At 41.9% G+C, this 22,305-nt stretch overlaps 6 protein-coding genes across 6 annotated transcripts; 4 read left to right on the forward strand and 2 right to left on the reverse strand.

Moving 5' to 3' along the window:
• Window positions 1-254: 254 nt before the first annotated feature.
• LOC116207787 (transcription factor MYB35-like) lies at window positions 255-2,469 on the forward strand. The gene is made up of 3 exons (XM_031540882.1): window positions 255-387; window positions 866-995; window positions 1,239-2,469. The coding sequence occupies exons 1-3, from the start codon at window positions 255-257 to the stop codon at window positions 2,125-2,127; spliced, it is 1,152 nt and encodes a 383-aa protein (XP_031396742.1). The 3' UTR covers window positions 2,128-2,469.
• On the reverse strand, window positions 2,241-5,021 carry LOC116208659 (mitochondrial outer membrane protein porin of 34 kDa-like). The gene is made up of 6 exons (XM_031542196.1): window positions 4,864-5,021; window positions 4,646-4,713; window positions 3,557-3,667; window positions 3,353-3,439; window positions 3,021-3,229; window positions 2,241-2,900 (listed from the first exon to the last, which is right to left on the reverse strand). The coding sequence occupies exons 1-6, from the start codon at window positions 4,910-4,912 to the stop codon at window positions 2,594-2,596; spliced, it is 831 nt and encodes a 276-aa protein (XP_031398056.1). The 5' UTR covers window positions 4,913-5,021; the 3' UTR covers window positions 2,241-2,593.
• A 1,344-nt stretch (window positions 5,022-6,365) lies between these two features.
• On the forward strand, window positions 6,366-9,162 carry LOC116207488 (ATP-dependent Clp protease proteolytic subunit-related protein 2, chloroplastic-like). The gene is made up of 9 exons (XM_031540446.1): window positions 6,366-6,527; window positions 6,622-6,665; window positions 6,760-6,832; window positions 7,534-7,648; window positions 7,853-7,990; window positions 8,058-8,174; window positions 8,409-8,477; window positions 8,562-8,657; window positions 8,752-9,162. Exons 1-9 carry the CDS (start codon window positions 6,478-6,480, stop codon window positions 8,887-8,889), a joined length of 840 nt encoding a protein of 279 aa, XP_031396306.1. The 5' UTR covers window positions 6,366-6,477; the 3' UTR covers window positions 8,890-9,162.
• A 269-nt stretch (window positions 9,163-9,431) lies between these two features.
• On the forward strand, window positions 9,432-11,276 carry LOC116207487 (uncharacterized protein At5g39570). Its single transcript, XM_031540445.1, has 2 exons — window positions 9,432-10,633; window positions 10,947-11,276. Exons 1-2 carry the CDS (start codon window positions 9,503-9,505, stop codon window positions 11,031-11,033), a joined length of 1,218 nt encoding a protein of 405 aa, XP_031396305.1. The 5' UTR covers window positions 9,432-9,502; the 3' UTR covers window positions 11,034-11,276.
• A 283-nt stretch (window positions 11,277-11,559) lies between these two features.
• On the reverse strand, window positions 11,560-13,183 carry LOC116207489 (transmembrane emp24 domain-containing protein p24delta9-like). Its single transcript, XM_031540447.1, has 4 exons — window positions 12,592-13,183; window positions 12,277-12,486; window positions 12,098-12,174; window positions 11,560-11,882 (listed from the first exon to the last, which is right to left on the reverse strand). The coding sequence occupies exons 1-4, from the start codon at window positions 12,805-12,807 to the stop codon at window positions 11,738-11,740; spliced, it is 648 nt and encodes a 215-aa protein (XP_031396307.1). The 5' UTR covers window positions 12,808-13,183; the 3' UTR covers window positions 11,560-11,737.
• Window positions 13,184-15,687: 2,504 nt separating this feature from the next.
• Window positions 15,688-19,640, forward strand: LOC116207490 (phosphate transporter PHO1 homolog 9-like). Its single transcript, XM_031540449.1, has 13 exons — window positions 15,688-16,446; window positions 16,536-16,842; window positions 16,941-16,989; window positions 17,073-17,144; window positions 17,233-17,362; window positions 17,496-17,616; window positions 17,698-17,956; window positions 18,064-18,168; window positions 18,285-18,329; window positions 18,433-18,582; window positions 18,678-18,956; window positions 19,041-19,180; window positions 19,269-19,640. Exons 1-13 carry the CDS (start codon window positions 15,858-15,860, stop codon window positions 19,360-19,362), a joined length of 2,340 nt encoding a protein of 779 aa, XP_031396309.1. The 5' UTR covers window positions 15,688-15,857; the 3' UTR covers window positions 19,363-19,640.
• Window positions 19,641-22,305: the final 2,665 nt, after the last annotated feature.

The raw sequence follows: 22,305 nt of genomic DNA on the forward strand, positions 1-22,305 counted from the left end.
TTGGGAGGAATGCCACAGATGAAATATGTTATCATGCAAAAGGGGTTTAATTTCCATCTAGCTAGGAGCCTAATCTGCATGCATTCCATGCTCTCTCTCTCTCTCTCTCTTTCTCTTACATTATTCATCATCGTCATCCTCCTCCTCCTTTTAAGTTCAATTCTGCAGCATACTGATATTCATTACCTCATCAGTGCTGTCCTGGAGTTTCCTGTTATACGCTTGCTGGTGGGGAGAAGACGAAGAGTTCTTGAATGGGGAGGCCGCCGTGTTGTGACAAGTTGAACGTGAAGAGAGGGCTTTGGACCGCCGAGGAGGATGCCAAGATCCTCGCCTATGTCTCCGCCCATGGCACTGGCAACTGGACTCTTGTCCCCAAGAAAGCCGGTTCGTATAACACATGCATTCATCCACTCCCATTATTGCATTTGAGGTCGTCCTCACACATGTATACAGCTAGAGTAGAGAACCACTTTGGGCCTACATTACTACGTACCTACGCAAAATCAATTACTTATAAAATGTCCATAGGCTTCCCGGATAATAATGACTTCTCTGATGTTCGCGTGTTTTCACGTACCCTTAATGGTCTCCGTTACGTTTAGTATTGAGTCGAGCTCCCCTGTCTTGAATGCATGCATGCTAGCTAGCATAGACTCGATCGGGTCGGATGATGAGGTCAGGGATATATATCGACTTTGGACTCGAAGATGATCCCTAGCTCGAATGTTTGTGGATAACCCTTAATGGCTACATCCTAAATCGACCCTTCACTCTCAACTCATCCCTCAAGAGTGCCTTGGTTCCAGTCTCTTCTTATGGCAATTCTCTTGATTGCGTCTGTCTCGTCGAAATCACTGTGCAGGTCTGAACAGATGCGGCAAGAGCTGCAGGCTGCGGTGGACTAACTACCTGAGGCCTGACCTCAAGCATGAGAGCTTCACCCCTGAAGAAGAGCAGCTCATCATCGACTTCCATAAAGCCATCGGAAGCAGGTAAACACTACTAAAAATGTGCGGGTTTACCTACTAGAAATTGTTCCCAGGTAATTCCTCGGTAAATCGGGGTTACCAACAGCTTATCCGAGGGACACCACCAATGGATAATTGAGCCCCATTAAAATTTATGAGGGATTACCGAAGGATAATCGAGCCTCGGTGCATTAGCTAGTTAGTAATCAATTTACAGCTATTTTCCGCACTATTTGCTCGGTTATAATACGTATGTGATTCTTCCAGATGGTCTATGATTGCGAGGCAACTGCCGGGAAGAACAGATAATGATGTGAAGAACTACTGGAACACGAAGCTGAGGAAGAAGCTCGCCAAGATGGGAATCGATCCCGTGACCCACAAGCCCATCCCTCAGGTGATGTCCGAATATGGAAACATTAACCGGCTTCCGGACTCCACCTCGTTGGTCAGATCCACTGCCAGATCAGCTCCCAGATCACCATCTTCGATCCTCCCTCGACTTCCCATGATCAATCATATGACAAGGAACCATAATTCTAGCCAAAAACCGAACTCGTTGGCAGGGCAACCCGATCAGAATTTGTGGCCTGGCATCAGCGCTGCTGCTTGGGACCAGCTTCTGCGTCAGTTCCAAGAGAACAACATTGACCAAGAAACTATGCGGCAGCCACAGCATTTCATGAATGAGGTCACGTCCTCCTCTTCTTCTTCTTCTTCCTCAACTGTGACCACACAGCTCCTCAACTCTTCAAGCCCGGGCTCTTTTGGATCATCTCAGGCCCACATTCCCCGCCCTCCATTCACTCGCCCCGATCTACTCCCCAGCGATCCACTTGCGCTTGGTGTGGACCTGCAGAAGCAGTGCTCGAGCTTCCAATCAGGAATCTTTACGCCCGGTGCTGGCCACGAGCCTCCAAGTCTGACAGAAGATCAAGCGTGTGTGGGTATCTCAACCCTCGGGAATGGACCTGCTAGGGACATAACTGCGTACAACACAGGCGTTCCACCTTATCAAGCAGCTCCTGGGGATCAGCTGAATCATTTGTATGAAGCTGCTTCTCCCGGTAACTCCTTCATCGATTCAATTTTGGATAGAGACAGCCAGATTCGACCAGACTTCCCTGAACTGTTGGATGGGTTTTTCGACTACTGAGAGATTTGGTGGGACATAGAGCCATGCATAGAAAGGTAGAGAGAGCTAGAGAGAACGAATAACACTTGTACTCTTCAAAGCTGCAACCAACATGAACAAAATACCAGACAGCATTCAAGATAAGCTGCTCAGACGTGACATCTGCGACGGCTCATTATCGCATATTCTGACATTTTGAAATGAGAAGTTCTCCTCAATCAAAAAGAGTAACCCAAGGGGTAAAAGGGAGTATTCCGCAGAAACTTATTTTTACAACTCACGTCGAGACCTAAATCAGAAGAAAGCAATGCCTCCTTCCAATCTCTTAAGTTGGGAAAATGAAAACAAAAGAAAAAAAAAAAACTGGGACCAATTGAAAGAAGAAGAGAAAACTTCCGTCTAAACAGACTTTTAGACACTTCCTTAAAGCCAGTCATAGAATGCTCTCACAAGAATGAGATGCACCAGACTCTCCTCGCCTTCTTGCTCATGGCTTAAGAGCCAAAGCCAACCCAACTTTGGCAGTCTTCTCAATGGACTTGGTGTCAACCTCCCCAGAGATGGTGAAGAACGACTTGGGCCGCCACTCATGCTGGATCAGGACGCTAGCCTTGCCTGAATTGTTCACACGGCCCTTCAATGTGGTCAGAGGATCCAGTGCATGCTGAGTTCCCACAGTGATGGTGTTCTCATTGGTTGAGAAACTGTGGGTCACCTCAGCACCGACAGCAGTGTTGGTTACGGCATTCACTATGTGGTAGTATGAAGCATTCAGAGAGTCTCCCTTGTCATTCCTGCATAAGTCATCTCATATAATTAAAAGAAGGCAGCAGAGACTCAAAAAGAAAAACTAAAATCTCACATTTCGTCCTCCTCACATCTCATTTCCACTATGTAAAAAGCAGGCTACTCACAGGGTCAATGATGCAATCAGGTCTGCATTGGAGAAACTCAACCCAGCATTGCACTTGGTGAAATTTCCAGTTTTGGTGTCAAAGCAAACATCAGTGCCAAGTGCCAAAGCATTTGAGCCAATAACCCCAGAGAAGTTAACAACAGGGTTTGCAGTCAATCCAATGCTCGAGCTTATTCCTGCATACTCATGCAAGTACTGGACCTCAACCTGTTACACAACCACAGGAAATCAGAAAACAACAGTTATACGTGGCATAAATTTTTAGCGACCTATCTAGGAAGATAAGCGGTAAGTAAACTTCGCTGTACACAGACAAAAATTAGTGGTTACCTTGCCCGATCTTTGATCAGGAAGTCTGAAGCTGAAGATTGTCTTCAAACCAGGAGCTGGCTCATCAAGAGTAATTGTTGTAGAGAGCTAGTGGAATCGAATGATATTAGGTGGAATCATCAAATAAAATGTCAACACAGCAATTAATGATTTGCTTTATATAGTGTATGATAGAGTCAAACAGAGAACAAGAGGGGGCCTTACATTGGAGTTTGTGTCAACCTTGACATCAGTTGTGATATTCCTGTTCTTGAGCTGAGTATTGACATCAGCGAGAAACAACTGACCCTTCTTCGTCCCTGATGAGGTTATAGCCTGAAAGAACAGCAACACGTTACTTGAGCAAAACCTGAAATTTTTCACTCTCTATGTTCTTTGTTTCCATGGTGATACAAAATGCACTTAGCATTAAGTCCAAGGATGCCACAAGCAGATCAAATGTGGAACGTACATATGCCAAAAAACATGAGAGATGGTGTGAAAAGATCGATTTACAACAGGCACCAATTGCTTTGATCAATGCTAGAATCAAATGTGATGGATAAAATTCTGCACACTGCATAAGAACACGAGACACGCCATTTTGGACGGTCAAAATTCCTTAGACAGTATATACGCTTACTGAACAATAGCCCCATGATAGTTCTTAAATTATGTTGAATCAGTTGTTTCTAAACTAGAAGGGTGCAAATGTACATGGCTTGTCAGAAAAGATCGATTTACAACAGGCACCAATTGCTTTGATCAATGCTAGAATCAAATGTGATGGATAAAATTCTGCACACTGCATAAGAACACGAGACACGCCATTTTGGACGGTCAAAATTCCTTAGACAGTATATACGCTTACTGAACAATAGCCCCATGATAGTTCTTAAATTATGTTGAATCAGTTGTTTCTAAACTAGAAGGGTGCAAATGTACATGGCTTGTCAGAAACCTAAATAGAACACACACATCTCCTGCGCGTATTCTTTATTATTCCCGCTCAAATTAGCATATCACGCACGAGCTCCCCAGTCTCAAATCCAATGCTTCAATGATTCGAGGACAAGCCAAAATCAGATGAAAGCTGGGATCTCATGACACGAAAAGTTCAATCGCATAACCGACCAAAGGCGATTACGTTCAGAAAAATCCAGAGAATAGCTTAGAGTGTGAGCTCGAAGATCTGCAGTTCCACAGCCGAGAACAATCCAACAACCGACAGAGATGCTAAAGCACCGAAACCTAGCTCCTATACAGCTAACAACAGATGCAGAGATCTCAAGACAAGGGAAGAAAGAGTCTCACAACTCCGGTAGGCGAGTAGGTAGTGATGGTGAACTTCTGGTCGCTCTGGTAGTCCTTGTAGAGAAGATCTACCAACAAACAAACGAACAGATTCGTTCAAACGCAGAGACTCACACTACAACACAATCGCATCCAACAAGCCGAGACAAAACCGAAAAACGGCAACAACTCGCAGCGAAACGAAATGATCAAACTGAGAGATAGGGAGGGAGGAAGACCTCTGGCTTTCTTGCCAATGTCGGTGTAGAGGCCTGGACCCTTGCCCATGATTGAGAGGTAATGGAGATCTTGCGGGTCACCGAGGAGAGTGCGAGGGGGAAGAAGAGGAGGACGCGACCTGGGGGAGAGGAAATGAAACGCAGAGTAGGGAAGAGAACCCTAAATTGAAGAGAATCTATTTCGCTTTCCTCTTCGGTGATGGGGCTCCGCAGCGGTACAATCTCAGCCGTTGGATTTCTGGAATGGACGCCTTAGATGCGCCGACTGTTTTGGCCGTTGATGCGCTCGGAGACCGAATCAGGTCTTGATGGGAAAAATACATATATATATACATAGAATAGAATAAAGGGCAAACTTCAAATAAAAAGGAAAAAGGAAAATACTCGGTCTACTTTATTGTTTATTAGGGAGTGTGGCAACATTTCGCAGGCGATACAAAAGTTGTCAAAATAATCTGTTGAATAGACGTGATATTAAGAAATTATTATTTCTTTTACTCACTTATTTATATATATATATATATATAAATTTATATCACACCTTATTAAATAAGAATATAATCGTCAATATCTAATAAATTAATATGTTATATGGAAATTGGATAATATTAATTATTTTTGTAATTAAAGAAAACAAATTTAAAAGAAACATTAAATAAGAATTATAATCACTTATTATTATTTTATAAGTAATTGTTATTTTGTTAGTAAATAAATATACATAATTTAAATGATGTTAAAAATTATTAAAATTTGCTTAATAAATTTTAATAATCATTATTAGCCACATACAAGTTAAATCAAGTAAATCTTTCCTTGAAGTGAGTAGTGATTTTATCTAAAATTATTCAAATTTTCACAAAATTTAATATATGAAATATGTGTGCGAAAAACACAATTATGAATATTGAATGCGAAAGTTTTATAGACTTTATAATATAATCTTTCATAATTTATAAACTAGCTAGGAATTTTCTTATTTTATAATTATTTTCTCATGAATTGAATTGATAATTGCGATCATGACTGAAATATTTAACATGAATTATTTGTTTATGAGCTTTTAATTTATATTATCGAGCATGGATATGAAATTTATATAGTATAAGAACAATATTTCTATTTTCTATACTTTAATATAAACAATATAAACCAATATTAATAATTTAAATATCTAACGTTTCACAATAAAATTTCATAATAAGTTTTCTTTACAGAATTCGTGCAGCGCACGAGCTTAATAGTTAATTTATATATGATTATAGTACCTTAAAATAAAATAATGGGCCGTCTTGTATAAATAAAAGTAAAGCATGTTACTTGTAATTCAAAAGTTATATGTTTAATTAGTATACATTCTTAGGAAAGATACAATATAGAGGGAGAACCCGGAGAAGTCTATATATTGAAAATTTGTGGAAAAAAATGTCGGGATACGTATAATTTGTTATCGCGGGTCGCCCTCTTTATTTTGTATATCGCTGTTCCTTTTTTCGGAGGAAAAATCAAAAAAGGAATATAGAAAAGCTGGTCTCCTTCGTTTCACTCCGTCAAGTCCAGTTTGGTTGGTATCTTATCTGCCTCCTTTCTTCTGCTCTTCGTTGAGCTTTGAACATGGCGGTCTCTCTTCACTCTCCGCCGAGGATTCACGAGCCTTCTCTCAGGTGCCCAATTCTGTTAAACCCTACTCTCCATTTCACTTAATTGATAGAACATGGAGCTGACCTTAAATGTGATTGGGTGCTTGTGTACTTGCAGCTGTGCGACCAAGCTTTATTCGGGGCTGAAGTTTCAATCCGCAAGTTGGTTCATTTTTTCTCCCACTCTGTGTGCTGAATTGAATATTGAACCCGTCTTCTCCAAATTGGTTCTTTCTTTCTTGGTTGGAATTTTCAGGTCCGTTGATAGCTGCAAAACCTAATGCGACTGCTGAATTTTACGGCAAAGTTAATAAGAGCCTCCAGTGCAGGTAATTGATATCGAGTTTTGGTATTTATCAGCAAATTGATCTCTTCATTGGAAGCAACGGCGGGTTATTCAGCAATTGCATTCTTTGGAAGCTTGTCTTCATCAGTTGAGGACATCTGAGTGGCGCTTGGTCACTTCAAATTTAACTGTTTGTGCAAACTCCAATTTGAAATGAATGAATAGGACTCGTTAATGTTTCTCGTCGGAGTTCTGAAACTGAAATTTATATGATGTCTTTCAACAATTCATCACATCTCCGCCGATTGAGCTCTGTTCGTCTTAGTTCAGAGGATTATCTCCCTCCTTGTCTGAATACTGTTATATTACTTAACGCAGTGATGCAAGCCTATGTTAGGAAAAGGAATTCCGAAAGTTTTAAGATGCCATCACTAAAATCTCTAGTTTCCCGGGAACTACAATTTGATTGTATGTTAATTTTCTTGGCTGCTACACAGATTTACTTCATTTCCGTCTGGGGTGAATTTTAAATCAACTATACACGGCTTTCAGCAATTTTCATTTCCCATAAGTTGGGATTTTGAGATAAATTTGCCTTGGACTTGGTTATTTGAATTTACAAAGGCCGCAGTTTTATGCACGCTAGTATAGGTCAAAAGCTGAATGAATATCTATCCCGGATCCTTTTGAGCATGCTAGCTATTCTCAATTTTAATCTTTTGATAAAGATTTCAATCTTTTCAGGAACCATAAACCAGTTCGTGCACAGATTAAGATGATGCCTATAGGAACACCGAGAGTTCCCTACAGAACACCTGGTGAGGGAACCTGGCAGTGGGTTGATTTGTGGAATGCCCTCGTAAGTTATTGCATCTACAGTTGCTCCATAATCCTGTTAATGCTAAGTGATTTTGGAATATTTGTTTGGCATTTATTTGATCCTAAAGCCTGTTAAGTGATCTCCGATGCATGTTTGTTCCTCCCTGATATGTTTATTGTAATTCCTTAGTCGATTGGGTTGATGTTTTTACTCCGCGCAACTCATTTTATTCTCTCTTTTCAGTATAGAGAGCGAGTCATCTTCATTGGGCAGAACATAGATGAAGAGTTCAGCAATCAAATATTGGCAACTATGCTGTATCTCGATAGCGTTGATGATTCGAAGAGGCTCTACTTTTACATCAATGGCCCTGGTGGAGATGTGAGTTCTTTTGGTTTGCAAATTTGACCCCCCTCCTTCCTCTGATTTAAGATTGTTCTGTTGACAGCTTACTCCTAGCCTGTCAATATATGACACGATGCAAAGTTTGAAGTGTCCTGTCGGGACCCACTGTGTAGGCTATGCCTATAATTTGGCAGGCTTCCTTCTCGCAGCTGGAGAGAAGGTAATTTGTTCTCCGCTAGGTTAAAACAAAATGGTTTTGGTCGATTGTATACTAGCAATAGAGTAGATTATGTTTGTACCATCCTTTATTGCAGAGCTCACTGATCCATATTGCAACTGTACTTCTTCCATTGGTCGTATATTCATCGTTTTTACATAATATCCTGAGGTCTTTGAAGCCGGCCATCAATTACACTCCAATTATGTGCACTTATATACGCATTGCTGTGTATAGGGTCAACGATTTGCAATGCCGCTTTCAAGGATAGCTCTACAATCTCCTGCAGGGTCAGCCCGGGGTCAGGTATTATGGCTCCAACCCCATGCAATAGTTCTTTCTTAACGCACCTCCTCTCTTTCTGGCGATGAAATCCATATCTTCTTGCAGGCTGATGATATTCGCAATGAGGCTGACGAGCTTCTAAGAATAAGAGACTACCTCTTCAACGAGTTGGCAAAGAAAACAGGTCAGCCGGCTGAGAAGGTGAGTCCTCTGCGCAATAGTAATCATACTCGATAACTCTTGAAATCAGATGTTTATGAAGCCATAACATTCCTCTTTTGTGATTTATATGTAGATTTACAAGGACCTGAGTAGGGTGAAACGGTTCAATGCTCAAGAAGCCCTTGAGTACGGGCTCATCGACCGCGTTGTGAGGCCACCCCGTATTAAGGCTGATGCACCACGGAAAGATAATGGAGCAGGTCTTGGATAGACTTTGGGATTCGGCAGCACCGCGTACTTGAATCAGTCTGGGCTAGACCGGCAAATTATCGGGATTCGGCTTGATCGCAGAGTCAATACTATATATAATCTTCTTTTGAATTTTAGCATAAATTCGAGTAAGCCGTCTTTTTCTCAAACTCAAAGGTCAAAATGGATTCACTTCCTCCACCATTTGGTTTATGGATGAAGGAGCTTTCGTTTCGCTTATTAGCTTTTTAGTGCCGATATTTAAGCGAAGCCAAGTACAGTACACATTGTTGTCCCTCCACGTGTCAAGCATTTGTATATGGTTTCTGGGGTGCTACGGGAGCACAATGGGCCCACACGCATAAGTAGTGGACCATCGGCCCAATCAATCAATCGGTCCCAAAACTTTCATTACGTGGCGAACGAACGGTGTAGATGATGCTGCCGACGTGATCCCCATTGAATGTGCCAACCGTCGATTCCGGTCACCTCCCTATATTCATGATACTGTGTCGTTTCAGCAGTCCTAAGGCGTAGCTCTCTCTGCTATAAAATTTCGTCGATCACTTCTCATTTTTCCTGTTACGAACACTTTTTGTCTGAGAGAGGGAAGATCGGATCAGGTCGGAGCGAAAATGCCGTACTACTCCCGACACGACGAGGACGACATCGAGTTCGACGAGTACGACCCCACCCCCTTCGGCGGCGGCTATGACATCACTCTCACCTATGGCCGCCCCATCCCTCCTTCCGATGAGACCTGCTACCCTTCCTCCTCCGTCGACCTCGACAACGAGGACTATGACCGCCCCCACTTCGCCTCCTCCGACGAGCCCTCTGCCTACAACGAGGACGTCCTCAGCTCCGAATACAGCAGCTACTCCCGCCCCAAGCCCCGGCCTGGCCGCCCTGGTCCAGGTTTCGGCGGCCCCCCACCCCCTGGGATGAGCCGGCCCGGGTATGGCGGTCCCCAGGAGTTCGGATCCGGTGGTCCCGGTTCTGATTTCGGATCTGGGTATGGCCGGAGGCCTGATTCGGGAGAATCTGAGCAGGGATCCGGTTATGGCCGCAGGCCTGATTATGAGAAACCCGCGTCCGACTATGGAACCGGGTACGGCAGCCGGCCGGACTCAGAATACGGGTCCGGTTACGGCGGCAGGACCGAGTATGAGAAGCCCAGCTCGGAGTACGGATCGGGCTATGGCGGCAGGACTGAGTACGAGAAGCCAAGCTCGGAATATGGAGCCGGCTATGGTGGTCCGACTGAATACCAGAGACCTGGATCGGAATATGGCGGTAGGACTGAGTATGAGAAGCCAAGCTCGGAGTATGGATCTGGCTATGGAGGCAGGAATGAGTTGGAGAGGCCCTCCGAGTACGGGTCAGGTTATGGTGGAAAACCTGGATCCGAGTTCGGGTCCGGGTACGAGCGGAAGCCGAGCTATGGCGAGGATCAGGCAAGTGGTGAGTATGGCAGTGGCAGTGGCAGGCCACAGAGGACTGAGTTTGAGAGACCAAGCTATGAGGACGAGCCACCCAGGAGGCCGAGCTATGGAGGAGGAGAGAGCTATGAGAGACCAAGCTATGAGGACGAGCCACCCAGGAGGCCAAGCTATGGAGGAGGAGAGAGCTATGAGAAAACGAGCTATGGGCGGTCTGAAGAGGAGGAGTACAAGCCTAGGTATGAGAAGCGTGATGATGATGCTGACGAGGACAAGCCCCGCCGATATGGCTATGGTGAAGAGGGCTATGGCCGCAAGAAATATGTGAGTGCCATCTTTCTCATCTTCGCTGCTAATGCTTTAATTCCACTTAGATGAAGCTTTTGCAATAAGTTGTTATTGTGAGACGTCGGCTTTCATATTGACAACTGATCAAAGCATTAGTTTCGGAATTACATGTCCAATTGTTGCTCAATCAAGTAGTGAATGTCACGATCTTCTGTTAGAATTGCTTTATGCTCAGTGGACTAGGTTGATTGCTATATATTGTTTTCAAGATTATGGATCGGAAGTTATAGTTTCTTGTGACTGATGGAAATGCGGGATTGACATGGTTGTAATACTCTGTGAACTGCAGGGAGACGACAACTCCGATGATGAGGATGAGAAGAAGCGTCACCACCACAAGCACCACCACCACCGCAAGGACTATGATGATGAGTGAGCGATGTTTGAGCTTCGCCCATATGAATGGAACCCATGTCACATCTACCTCTACCCTAGTACTATTACAGCTGAATAAATGGGTTCCTCTTGGCATATCTGTCCCTATGTGAGTGTGTGTGTTTGTTTGCTCTGTTGATCGTATCTGAATCCGCAGCGATGTCTTGTAGTGTCTGCAGTTCTTCTGTTGGACTCTTGCAAATCGCGTAATAAAATTTCTCGAACATTTGGTTTGTGTTGATCACTTTGGTGTTATTCCAGTTCAAGCTTTTGACTATGTCTAAAGGGATCAGTTGCAGCTGATGCACTTCCCTCTCTGGGCTTTCGGTAACCACAGTTACGCCGAATGCTGAGAAATTCAAACTGCATATGACAGATAATGTTAACCATTTTGAGCTTCAAATAGCAGGAAGCCCACTTAACATCGCCGAGCTCGCGACAGGTCAGGTCTAATGAAAAGTAACCAGGTTGTTGTTGCGTACACCGGTTGTTTGAACTCATGCAGACTAGATGTAGGAACTGATTGGTTCATGTAAGGATGAAATGGTCTTAGAAAAATTCATGAACATTGCGAGGAAGAGAAGAGGAGCGACATTCAACTCTAAGCTTCCGAGAAAACAAAGCTATCTGCTACTTAGAACTGCAACAGCGAGTGAAAAATGATGAAGCCTCTTGGTCAATGAAAGATCGTAAATGTAATATCGCCTAGACTAGCTTTTTCCTCTCGAAGTACGTTTTTAGATGCCAGAACTGTAATCCCGCGACGGACAAGCAGATCAGGAGTGAGAGGTACCCCAATGTTACCATCTTCGAGTTGGTCGACCGGTTCAACTTCTGCATCTCTTGTTCCCTTGTCAATACAGAAAACAAGCGACATGATAATGTTTGAAATAACAGCTCAGATATCTGCTATAGCCACCTGAGAGTACGATAATGAATTTCATAACTAACATGAACATTCTTAGGTTTCTGAAGGGATCATGCCTAAAATACCAAAAATTCTGTCTCGGGACAGTAACATGTGAACCGCAGAAAGCAACTGCAGATTGGCCAGGAAATTCTTACCTCTCACGAAGATAAAACATCTCCTCTTGAATGGATATTACAGTGTGATACAGCTTCTTCAGCTCGACTTGCATTGCCTGGAAATAAGAGTATTTGAAGTGTATTAGTAGTGCAGCGCCATCCGTTCAAAGTTTAGGATTTTCTCCGATCAAAGTAAGAGCTGCTACGGCTTTTCTTACATCGAGCTGTCCCTTCTTTGCAACGCTGATCCAGTCCGTAGCAGCAACACCAGTTGTCCAGTCGAACTCGATTATTAGCGCTCTAGGAGGTTTGCGATCGTACACGTAAAAGCATGTCGAGTAATCTCCTGATTCTGTCGCGGTGAATGCAAAATTACCAGAGCTAACATGATGCCCGTTGTGATAGTTGTTCCCATGAGGCGACGTCACCTGCAAAAATCTCCCAGACGCAAAAAAAGAAAGGCTTAGTCCTGAGGATTTCTATTCATCCTTCGCATTTCTCGAACATCAGATTCAAGAAAAAAAGAGTCCCACCTTGACGGTGATCCTGTAATCATCTGGCAGGGGATGCCCTTCATTCGGGTTCACGATGCTGTACTTCCCCACTGTCATTGCATTGGCTTTGATCTCCTCTGATATGCATTTCCCCTGCCCCGAGTTAACTTCGAAACGCATACCATCAGCAACAGCAAACATCAGAGCCACAAACGTGAAGAAGAACCTGTGGTAACATCTCGATCTCGGTGGCATCGTTCTCTCCCTAAAGGGGCTGTCGTAAGAGTTGGGGAATTTTGTGTGGGCTGTGGATCTGAAGGAGAACAAACCAGTGAGGCTTCGAGCTGAAACCGGGAGTTCTCGAGATGAGATCACGAGACAAGAGATCCCCTGTGCCGTTCTGTCTAGTGAGAGAAAATGGCGGGAGGCCTCTATTACTGTTAAGTGTCCTAATTAACGGTTTCTTCGTGTGAGCCGCTTGTCTTTTGACACGTCATCTGATGGGGGTAAACTGAGATGAGAGCGGAAGTTCGAGGGCCAAAATGAGATTACCCAGATATACGAATGGGCTCGAAGTGTGATTTGGGCCCAATGAGTCCACGGCTAGAATTTAGCCGCCGAGATCCGGCCCATGAACAGCTCCACCGGCCCATTATGACACTTTATGCCCTTTTCTCTCGATTTCCCAAAGACACACTTTCGTCCACAGGAAAACATACGATTCTTCCCTCTCTATGCTAGAAACTTTGTGACATAGCACATGAGTTTGAATCGATTGACGTAAGAATAAGATCAAGTCGAAAAGAAACCGACTTCGGTAATCATGAGATTAACAAACGAATGGCATTGAACTCGTGAAACTTGAGGACAATGGAAATTTTCATGAGATAGCGCCATGAGAACGGCCAGATTAATAAGATGCTCTGATGTGTACTCACTAACTAACGTTTATCGCCAAATGTTTAATTTGCTCCAAGTCACGTCGGGCATTCTGCCCGTTCAAGCAAATCAATAATTAATAAATTGAGTTATGCAACGAGATCAGAACGAATCATTGATGTTATTAGTATATACTAAAAAAAGAACATACAGGTCAAGCGTCCTTTTATTTCATACGTATCATACACAGTAATGGCGAGCAAGTTGGAAAAATCTAATGATATTCGATCTCGAATCAATTGACAGCTCGGTAAAAAACCTCTCTGACGAAGAGTCCGAGAACTGCAGATTTTCTACGAAGAAACCTTCATTATACTTTACTAGTTTCACTATCTTCGTGTCATATGGCACATATCGACCTGGTGCAATATCGGGATTTTTCCACACCGCGTTACCTTTTCCGCTGTCACAGCAGCCAATTATGTTGGAAAATTTTCAAATTTCATTATAAAACGATGTATTTGAAGAAACACTTTTTATGTCCTTTCAACATAAAGTCGTCTATGGAACAATCCAAATGGACATATCCCTTCAAAGAAACGAACATGTGTCTTATAAATTGATATTTTCAGCATCATAAGTATGTATAAAACATTTTCATCATAAATTCTTGGTCTGCTGCAATAGATTTAGAACGAGATTCTATGGTCTCATAAACATTTATGGATGTTCATGGGATTGATTTCGTCAGTACAAAACGCGGGCGGGCCATCATTGACTTTTTTATATCCCGAAGGTTAATTCGCGAATAATCCCGATTGCACGCTATTGATGGAGGTCGAATAATAATTTAAAAACAGCCATCATAATTCGCAAAAAGAAAAAAGAAAAAAAAAAAAAAACGTGTATTTAGAAATCGTCTCTCTTAAGATGGTAATGAGTCGTCTTCAGAGGCTGGCCGGATGTGAAAGGTCCAAACAAGGGGCTACATAGAAGAATACCATTGTTCAGTACATTCAAGGTACGAAATGATTATCATATACTGATAACATCGAATTGTTCATATCTTTATTATAGAAGGATTTTATTTAGTCATCTGATTTGTTTCACGTCCTTAGTGGTTCTGGTCAACCCCTTCACCTAAGCTTTTGTATATTCATTTTTTTTTATTCAAACATATCTTTCTTTGGCATTTACAATAATATTCGAAAAACACGCCCAGGGCATCGACTAATTCAATCCAATAAGCATCGGCCGTCTAAAAAATAAAATTCTATCAATAATAATTTTTTATTATTTATAAGATTCGAACCTAAAATTTTTACTTAAAATAAATAAATCTGGAATCGTTTGAATATATCCACGTTAGCAGTAACATATCTTTCTCAATATCCTTTTCTATGTACAGAAAGCAAACGGCTTTAAACGTTTCTTATTCTCTGCAATTAATTACAAATGCATATGAGACAACTCTCGCGATACCTATAATATCAAATAAGTTCACATACAGAACACGCAACCTCGCAGCCCTCATATCGATCGCTGACATAAAGCAATAATCATCGAGCCGATGGTGAAGGGCTGTTTTCTTTTTTCTCCTTTTTTCAATTTTCGATTTGGACAATGAGCCAATTAGGACAATAAATGAGAGCCAGTTGAGCCATAATGAGGCTCGGAAAGTCATACCGGTAACGCACCTAACAATGAATAGACATTAGAATATGGAGTAGACCACCACTGTCACCATCCACTTATTCATTAGTTATCGTTTTTATCCTTGACATATTTTTTTTACCACCAATTAACCCCAAACGTTGGCATTTCGTCTACAATTTTATACCCTTTCGTAACGGAACAGTAACGGAAAAGGTAACGCCGTCCATTAATTTTCCGTCACGGAAGTTAACGGAAGGGTATAAATGGTAGACGAAATGCCAACGTTTGGGGTTAATTGGTGGCAAAAATATATTGAGGGCAAAAACGGTGACTAATGAATAAGTGAATGGCGACAGTGATATTCTACTCTCAGAATATGTATACTGTTAATTTGGTTAGCTGTTGATTTTATTAAATCATTTGATTTTCTTCCACGCTTAATAAATGAATAAGTTATTTTTTTTGGTCAGAAAAAAGAAGCGCAATAAACCAACATGAAAATACAGTACATTATTACATTATGGTGATGTATGTATATTATAATAGTGTGTGGTGTATTTGAACTGTCAAAACTCAAAAGGACATGATGTTGACAAATTGAACGGCAAGTTGCGGTTTCTTCAACCGGTCCCGCTCCTGCATTGTTCCTCCTCTTCCATTGTTCTTGATTGACCTGTTCTTCCATCCATTCCCATGGCTGGACTGACTGATCTCAATATATAAAAGCAAATCTTAGACAGGACCCCTCTGCAGCAGCAGCATCAGCAACCATGAAGTTCGGGAAAGAGTTCGCGTCGCAGATGGTGCCCGAGTGGCAAGAAGCATACATGGACTACAACTACCTCAAGGCAGTCCTGAAAGATGTCCTCAACACCAGGAAGAGGATGCAGACGACCCCCCGGCAGGCGTCGACCCCGCGAGGCTCCGCACTGAAGAGGAGGGTCTCCCTGTACCGAGCCTTCAGCGGGCTAACGGGCAGGAACAGGAGGAACCCCAACTCCCCCTTGGCACGGGGAGACGACGAGGAAGTGATCCTCGTCAACTCAGTGACGGAGAACGGGTCGTCAGATGCGCGTTACCAGACTATGTTCCTGATGTCCACCGAGGAAGGAGGTGAGTACGAGCTCGTATTCTTCAGAAGGCTCGACGAGGAGTTCAACAAAGTTGTCAGGTTCTACCGGAAGAAGGTTCAAGAAGTTGAGGAAGAGGCCGATAGGCTGACCAGGCAGATGAATGCTCTCATCGCACTCAGAGTTAAGGTCGACAAGCCCGATGTTCGGTCTCAGGGGAGTCATGCTGACGTCTCTGAGCTGCCTCAAGATCGCAGCGGTGCCGGCCTTCCAGGAAGTAGAAAGCAGGGTAAGGAAACATGTCAAACTATTCTCGATATAGAGGTCGACATGAAGTTTTAAGGCTTCGCAAAAATGAATTCCATTTCTTTTCCATAGGAAGGGCAACAATGGATGTTATTCAGGAAGTTGAGATGAGAGGTGAAGAGCAAGTCGAGGGTGAAAGTAGAGGAAGTCGAAAGGATGCAGTCAATTCCGGAGGTTTTAGACCGGCTCCGTTGGAGATATTGGATCATGTGAAGATTAATGTTGCGGCAGATACTCCTGTTTCAACACTCAAGGGCATCCTCATGATTTCAGACTCAGACTTGTCCTTCAGCAAGGCCGAGCTGAGGAAAGCAGAGGAGAGAATGACGCGGGCATTTATCGAGTTTTACCAGAAGCTTCGGCTTCTGAAGAGCTACTGGTACCGCTTCTGTTTTCGTGTCCTAAAATTCCTAACATAAATCTCTTCTTCCTACCTTCAGTTTCTAATCATTTGTATCGATTTTTTGACTTGCAAAGCTTCCTGAATCAACTGGCATTCTCCAAAATAATGAAGAAGTACGACAAGGTATAAATTATTTGTACTCCGTCACCTAATATAAATCTTTTGCTATTTCTCGATTCGCTTCTCCTGATTACTGTGGTTCTCAGATCACCTTAAGGAGTGCATCAAAGTCGTACTTGAAGATGGTGGACGATTCGTATCTTGGAAGCTCCGATGAGGTCATAATGGTCGTGCATAAGATCGCTATACTTATGCAGTATAAATCCTTCTCTAATATGAATGCTGTACTGGCCGGTTAATCTGCAGGTTAATAGGCTCGTGGAACGAGTGGAAAACACCTTTATAAAGCACTTCGCAAATGGAAATCGGAGGAAAGGGATGAAAATACTTAGACCGACTGCTAAAAGGGAAAAGCATAGAATCACATTCCTTCTCGGTGAGACATTTTAGAGTTAATACTCCAGAATAGATGATCAAGTTCTTTATGGTATGGTAACTGTTTTATCATAATAGTGTGAGATTTTCAAATCCTATTAATTGCAGTTTTGATTTTTCCCACATCTTTGCAGGCAGTTTCTTTGGGTGCTCGTTAGCACTTACAGTGGCTATCGCAGTGGTAATTCACGCAAGAGATGTCTTTGATAGCCCAGGACGGTTCAGGTATATGGATAACATATTTCCCCTGTACAGGTAGGTTGATCGATCCATGGAGTTCAATTTCTGCTGCGAGTCGTAAAGCTGTTTATGACTTTAGCCTTTCCCTGTTTGCAGCTTGTTCGGTTTCATTGTGCTCCACATGATCATGTATGCTGGAAACATATACTTCTGGAGGCGTTATCGTATCAACTACTCATTCATATTTGGGTTCAAGCAAGGTACAGAATTGGGTTATCGAGAAGTCCTCCTCCTCAGTTTTGGACTTGCAGTACTAACACTAGCTGCTGCAATATCAAATCTTGACATGGAGATGGACCCGAAAACTGAAAAATACCAAGCTCTCACGGAGATGCTCCCCCTTGCCTTACTCCTTGTATGGATGAATTCAGCTCTCGTTTCCTTCTCAGTTTAAGCCATCAATGGAATTACTTATCGCAAACTTAAAGTCTTATGCAAATATTCGGAAATTCTGTTTCACAGGTCGTAATAATCATCGCATTTCTACCTTTCAACATCATATTCCGCTCGAGTCGGTTTTTTCTTATTTGGTGCGCCTTTCACTGTATATGTGCTCCTCTATACAAGGTACAGGGATCCTGACGAAGCCTAAACCTAAACGTATCAGTGGCTTAAACTGAAGGAAGAATGTCAAAGTTTTTCGTTGTATCTGACCTAGGAGTTCTTTCTTTCCCCTTCTGCAGGTGACCCTTCCCGAATTCTTCTTGGCCGACCAACTCACAAGCCAGGTATTGTCCCACATTTGCATCACGTGCTTATACCCACAAATTGTTTTTCTAATCAACTTATAGAATGATTTACCTACATTATGTGCGCTATTTTTTTTTCCAGGTGCAATCCTTCAGAAATATATCATTCTATGTCTGTTATTATGGCTGGGGAGACTTCAGGAAGAGATTGAACAAGTGTGCTGAAAGCAAACTTTATGAATACTTCTTCTTCATCGTCGCAATTATCCCATATTGGTTTCGGTTTCTTCAGGTAACTGAACCATACGTTACATTTATTTTCTCAGCATATATCTTCTGGATATGTCTTAAAAGTCCGTGTTAGTGACATTAGTCCGGGTGCTGCAGTGTATACGGAGGCTGATAGAGGAGAGAGACCCGAAGCAGGGCTACAATAGTTTAAAGTACCTCTCGACAATAGTAGCTCTCATAATGAAAACTATTTATGATCTGAAGAGGGGAGTTCATTGGAAAATATGGGCAGCAGCAACTTCGGGAGTGGCAACAATCATAAACACGTACTGGGATCTCGTTGTGGATTGGGGACTTCTTAGGAGAAATTCGAAAAACCCATGGCTGAGAGATAAACTTGCCATTCCTAGCAGAGGGGTTTACTTCGTGGCCATGGTAAGGGAAAGCTAAAAGTGAAATATGCAATAAACTGTCAGTTTCTTTTGGCATTAATGTTTGTGTTTTTCATGAGACTTGCAGGTTCTGAATGTGATACTGAGACTAGGATGGATGCAAACAGTTATGGGTTTCCGGGAGGCTCCTTTCTTGCACAGGACAGCCGTAATTGCAATCTTTGCGAGCTTGGAAATTATCCGACGTGGGATATGGAACTTCTTCCGGTACTGTGACAAGAATACATATCTTTTTATGATTCACTTTTGTGGATCTTCAAATAGAATCATCAAAGTAAAATTTGCATCTTTTCAGGTTGGAGAATGAGCACTTGAACAATGTCGGGAAGTACCGGGCATTCAAGTCGGTGCCCCTCCCATTTCAACACGATGATGACAAGAGAATATAAAAAGGCAGGCGAGGAGTCGAATTCAGATGATGATCATTTTTGTTTCGTTTTGTTTGCCCCCAATGTAAAATGATCGAAAGGAAAGATGTGCATAGAAGAATTCATTGAATTTCCAGAATTGATTATGTTCCAGTTGAGGCTGCCCCTTCAATATTCTAAGCAGATTGACCGGAGTCGCATCACTCCATGTATCATTCTGTCTACTGCAACGATCTTCCTCTTGATGGCACGCACTCGGAGCAGGACCTCTGTTATTGGAGAAATATCATATTTTCTGAGTCTCAGAATGATACCGAAAAAGTCGAATTAATAACGATATTTTACAGCATCCATAACTACTTCAATGTTGAATATATTCCGCTCCACACAGCATTTCTATTCATCCCAAGGATTTCTATTTGTCCTTTGCATTTCTCGAAAAATATCAGATTCAAGAAAAAAAAGTGCCACCTTGACGGTGATCCTGTAATCACCAGGAGGGGGTAGCCCCTCATTCGGGTTCAGATGCTGTACGTCCCCCCAGTCATCGCCTTGGCTTTGATCTCATCTGATATGCATTTCCTCTGCCCTGAGTTTACTTCAAAACGCATACCATCAGCTATAGCAAACATCAGAGGCACAAACATGAACAAGAACCTGTCGTAACATCTCGATCTCGGCATCCTTATTCCTTCCCTCCTTAGAGGGACTGTCAAGAGTTTAGGAATTTTGTGTGGATCTGAAGGTGAATAAACCAACAAGGCTTCGAGCTGAAACCGGGAGTTCTCGAGATGAGACCACAAGACAAGAGATCCTCTGTGCCGTTCTGTCTGGTAAGAGATCCTATGGCGGGAGGGCTCTCTTGCTGTTAAGGTTTTGTTTGGAATAAGCGTTGATTTCAGAATTAATAAAAATATTTGAGAGATAATAATTTGAATCGCTGAAATTAAAATTAAAATTTAAAATAAACAATAAGTTTTTATAATTTATTAATATGCAGGATAATAATTTGAATCGCTGAAATTAAAATCAATCAAATTGTAGTTTTGAAATAGTTCAAGAATCACTGTTTCTACTAAAAAAATCAGCAAAATAAAATAAAAATCAGCACTCCCAAACGAAGCCATGTTACTTAGAGGGGGTAAACTGAGATGAGAAGGGAAGTTTGAGGGCCAAAATGAGATCAATCAAGATTTATGAATGGGCTCAATATGTGGTTTGGGCCCAATGAGCCCACGGGCTTGAATATAGTCGTCCTAGATCCGCCCCAGAACCGCTCAGAAGCCCATTATAAGACTTTTCCCCGTTTTCTAGATTTCCCGAAGGCTGACTGCGGAAACCGTAGTATTTTTCCCTCTCTTTGCTAGAAACTTTCTTGCATCAGCGGGCACATGGGTTTGAATCGATTGGCAAAACATCAGGTCGAAAAAGAAACCAACTTCGATAACCATAACTTGTTGAACTGTACACCGACATCAACAAACAAGTGGCGTTGAACTCATACGGCATCACGCGTTCTCAACCTTTCCGTATATTTCCCAGAAATGGTGAATGTGTGAAACCCGACTTGAGTTAATTGAAAGAAAAGAGAGTGTAAATGTTTGAAAATAACGGGGCTCGAAAGGGACGCGCCGAAGCTCATAAGATAAAGAAAATGTAAGTCTACGACTTACGTAAGACTTGTGAAACTTGAGGATGATGAAAACGCTCTTAGCAAGTGCACCGTGTTGATATATATAATTGAAAATGCCAATTTCTGGACGTGTACTTACTAGATAATGTTTAATTTGCTCCAATTATCATGCATTCTGCCGGTTCAACCAAATCTTGATTTTCTTTCATTCATAGTACTCTAACACAAGACTTTATTTAAGAAAATAAGTACTAAACCGTTTGAAATAACCCATGCATGTTGGTAACAATCATACATTCCAATATCTAGAAGCCCAATGAGTCTCAAATAATTCTGCTCAAGTCGGGTGGACCCACCAAAGTTTTATGCTGCGTTTGGTTTCAAAGTAGGATTTTAAAATCAGATTTTGAAAAAGAGTAGTGTAAATGGGACCCACCATTTGACTTTGTATGAATTATTTTGTTTTGTTGTGAAAAAAGAGTGATATAAATGGAGTCCACTCTTTGACTTTGTATAAATTATTTTATTTTGTTGTGGGTAGAATTAAGTTAAAGTAGGATTTTAAAATCCTATTATGAAACCAAACAAGCCAGGCTTTGTCTGGCAACAAAATAATTTTTTAACTCTACTTCACTTATATTTAATTCAACAATACAATTATTATTTTTTTCTATTTTTTTTCAATTTTTTTTATCTTATATACCATTCAATTCAATTTTTAATGTTAAATTCTCTAAATTATTTATTACTTTTTCTACAATTCAACAACATAGTTAGTACTTTCTCTAAACTATTCATTACATTTTCCCACTTTTTTCCATAACACAATCACAAGACTCGAATTCAAAATCTCGCTTAAGGAGAACAAGCGTCGAACCGTTTGAACCAAACTACGTTCACGATAATAATATTTTTTTTCTTGATATCCTCTTCTATGCGTAGAAAATAAACTGGCTTGTAATGTTTCTCATTTTCTGCAATTAATTGTTATTAAAACCATAAGAGACAACTTTCACAGTTGCCGTTACTGTATAATATCGAATAAGTTTGTATGCCGAACGCGTATCCTCGCAGCCCTCATATCGATCGCTGACGTGGATGTTCGTATACCGTTAATCTGCTTAATAAATGTGCGGGTATATGTAATGGTGGAGCAAGCTTTGTTTTCCTACGTAGGACCATGTTGTATACTGTTAATCTGCTTAATAAATGTGCGTGTATATGTAATGGTGGAGAAGCTTTGTTTTCCTGCGTAGGACCATCAGCTACATGGTAATCTGTCCATGCTCTTCCATCAGGGCACCGAACCAGCTGTATAATAGAAAATGTCT

Source organism: Punica granatum, chromosome 5, assembly GCF_007655135.1.
Source record: "Punica granatum isolate Tunisia-2019 chromosome 5, ASM765513v2, whole genome shotgun sequence".
In the NCBI taxonomy this organism is placed as follows: Eukaryota; Viridiplantae; Streptophyta; class Magnoliopsida; order Myrtales; family Lythraceae; genus Punica; species Punica granatum.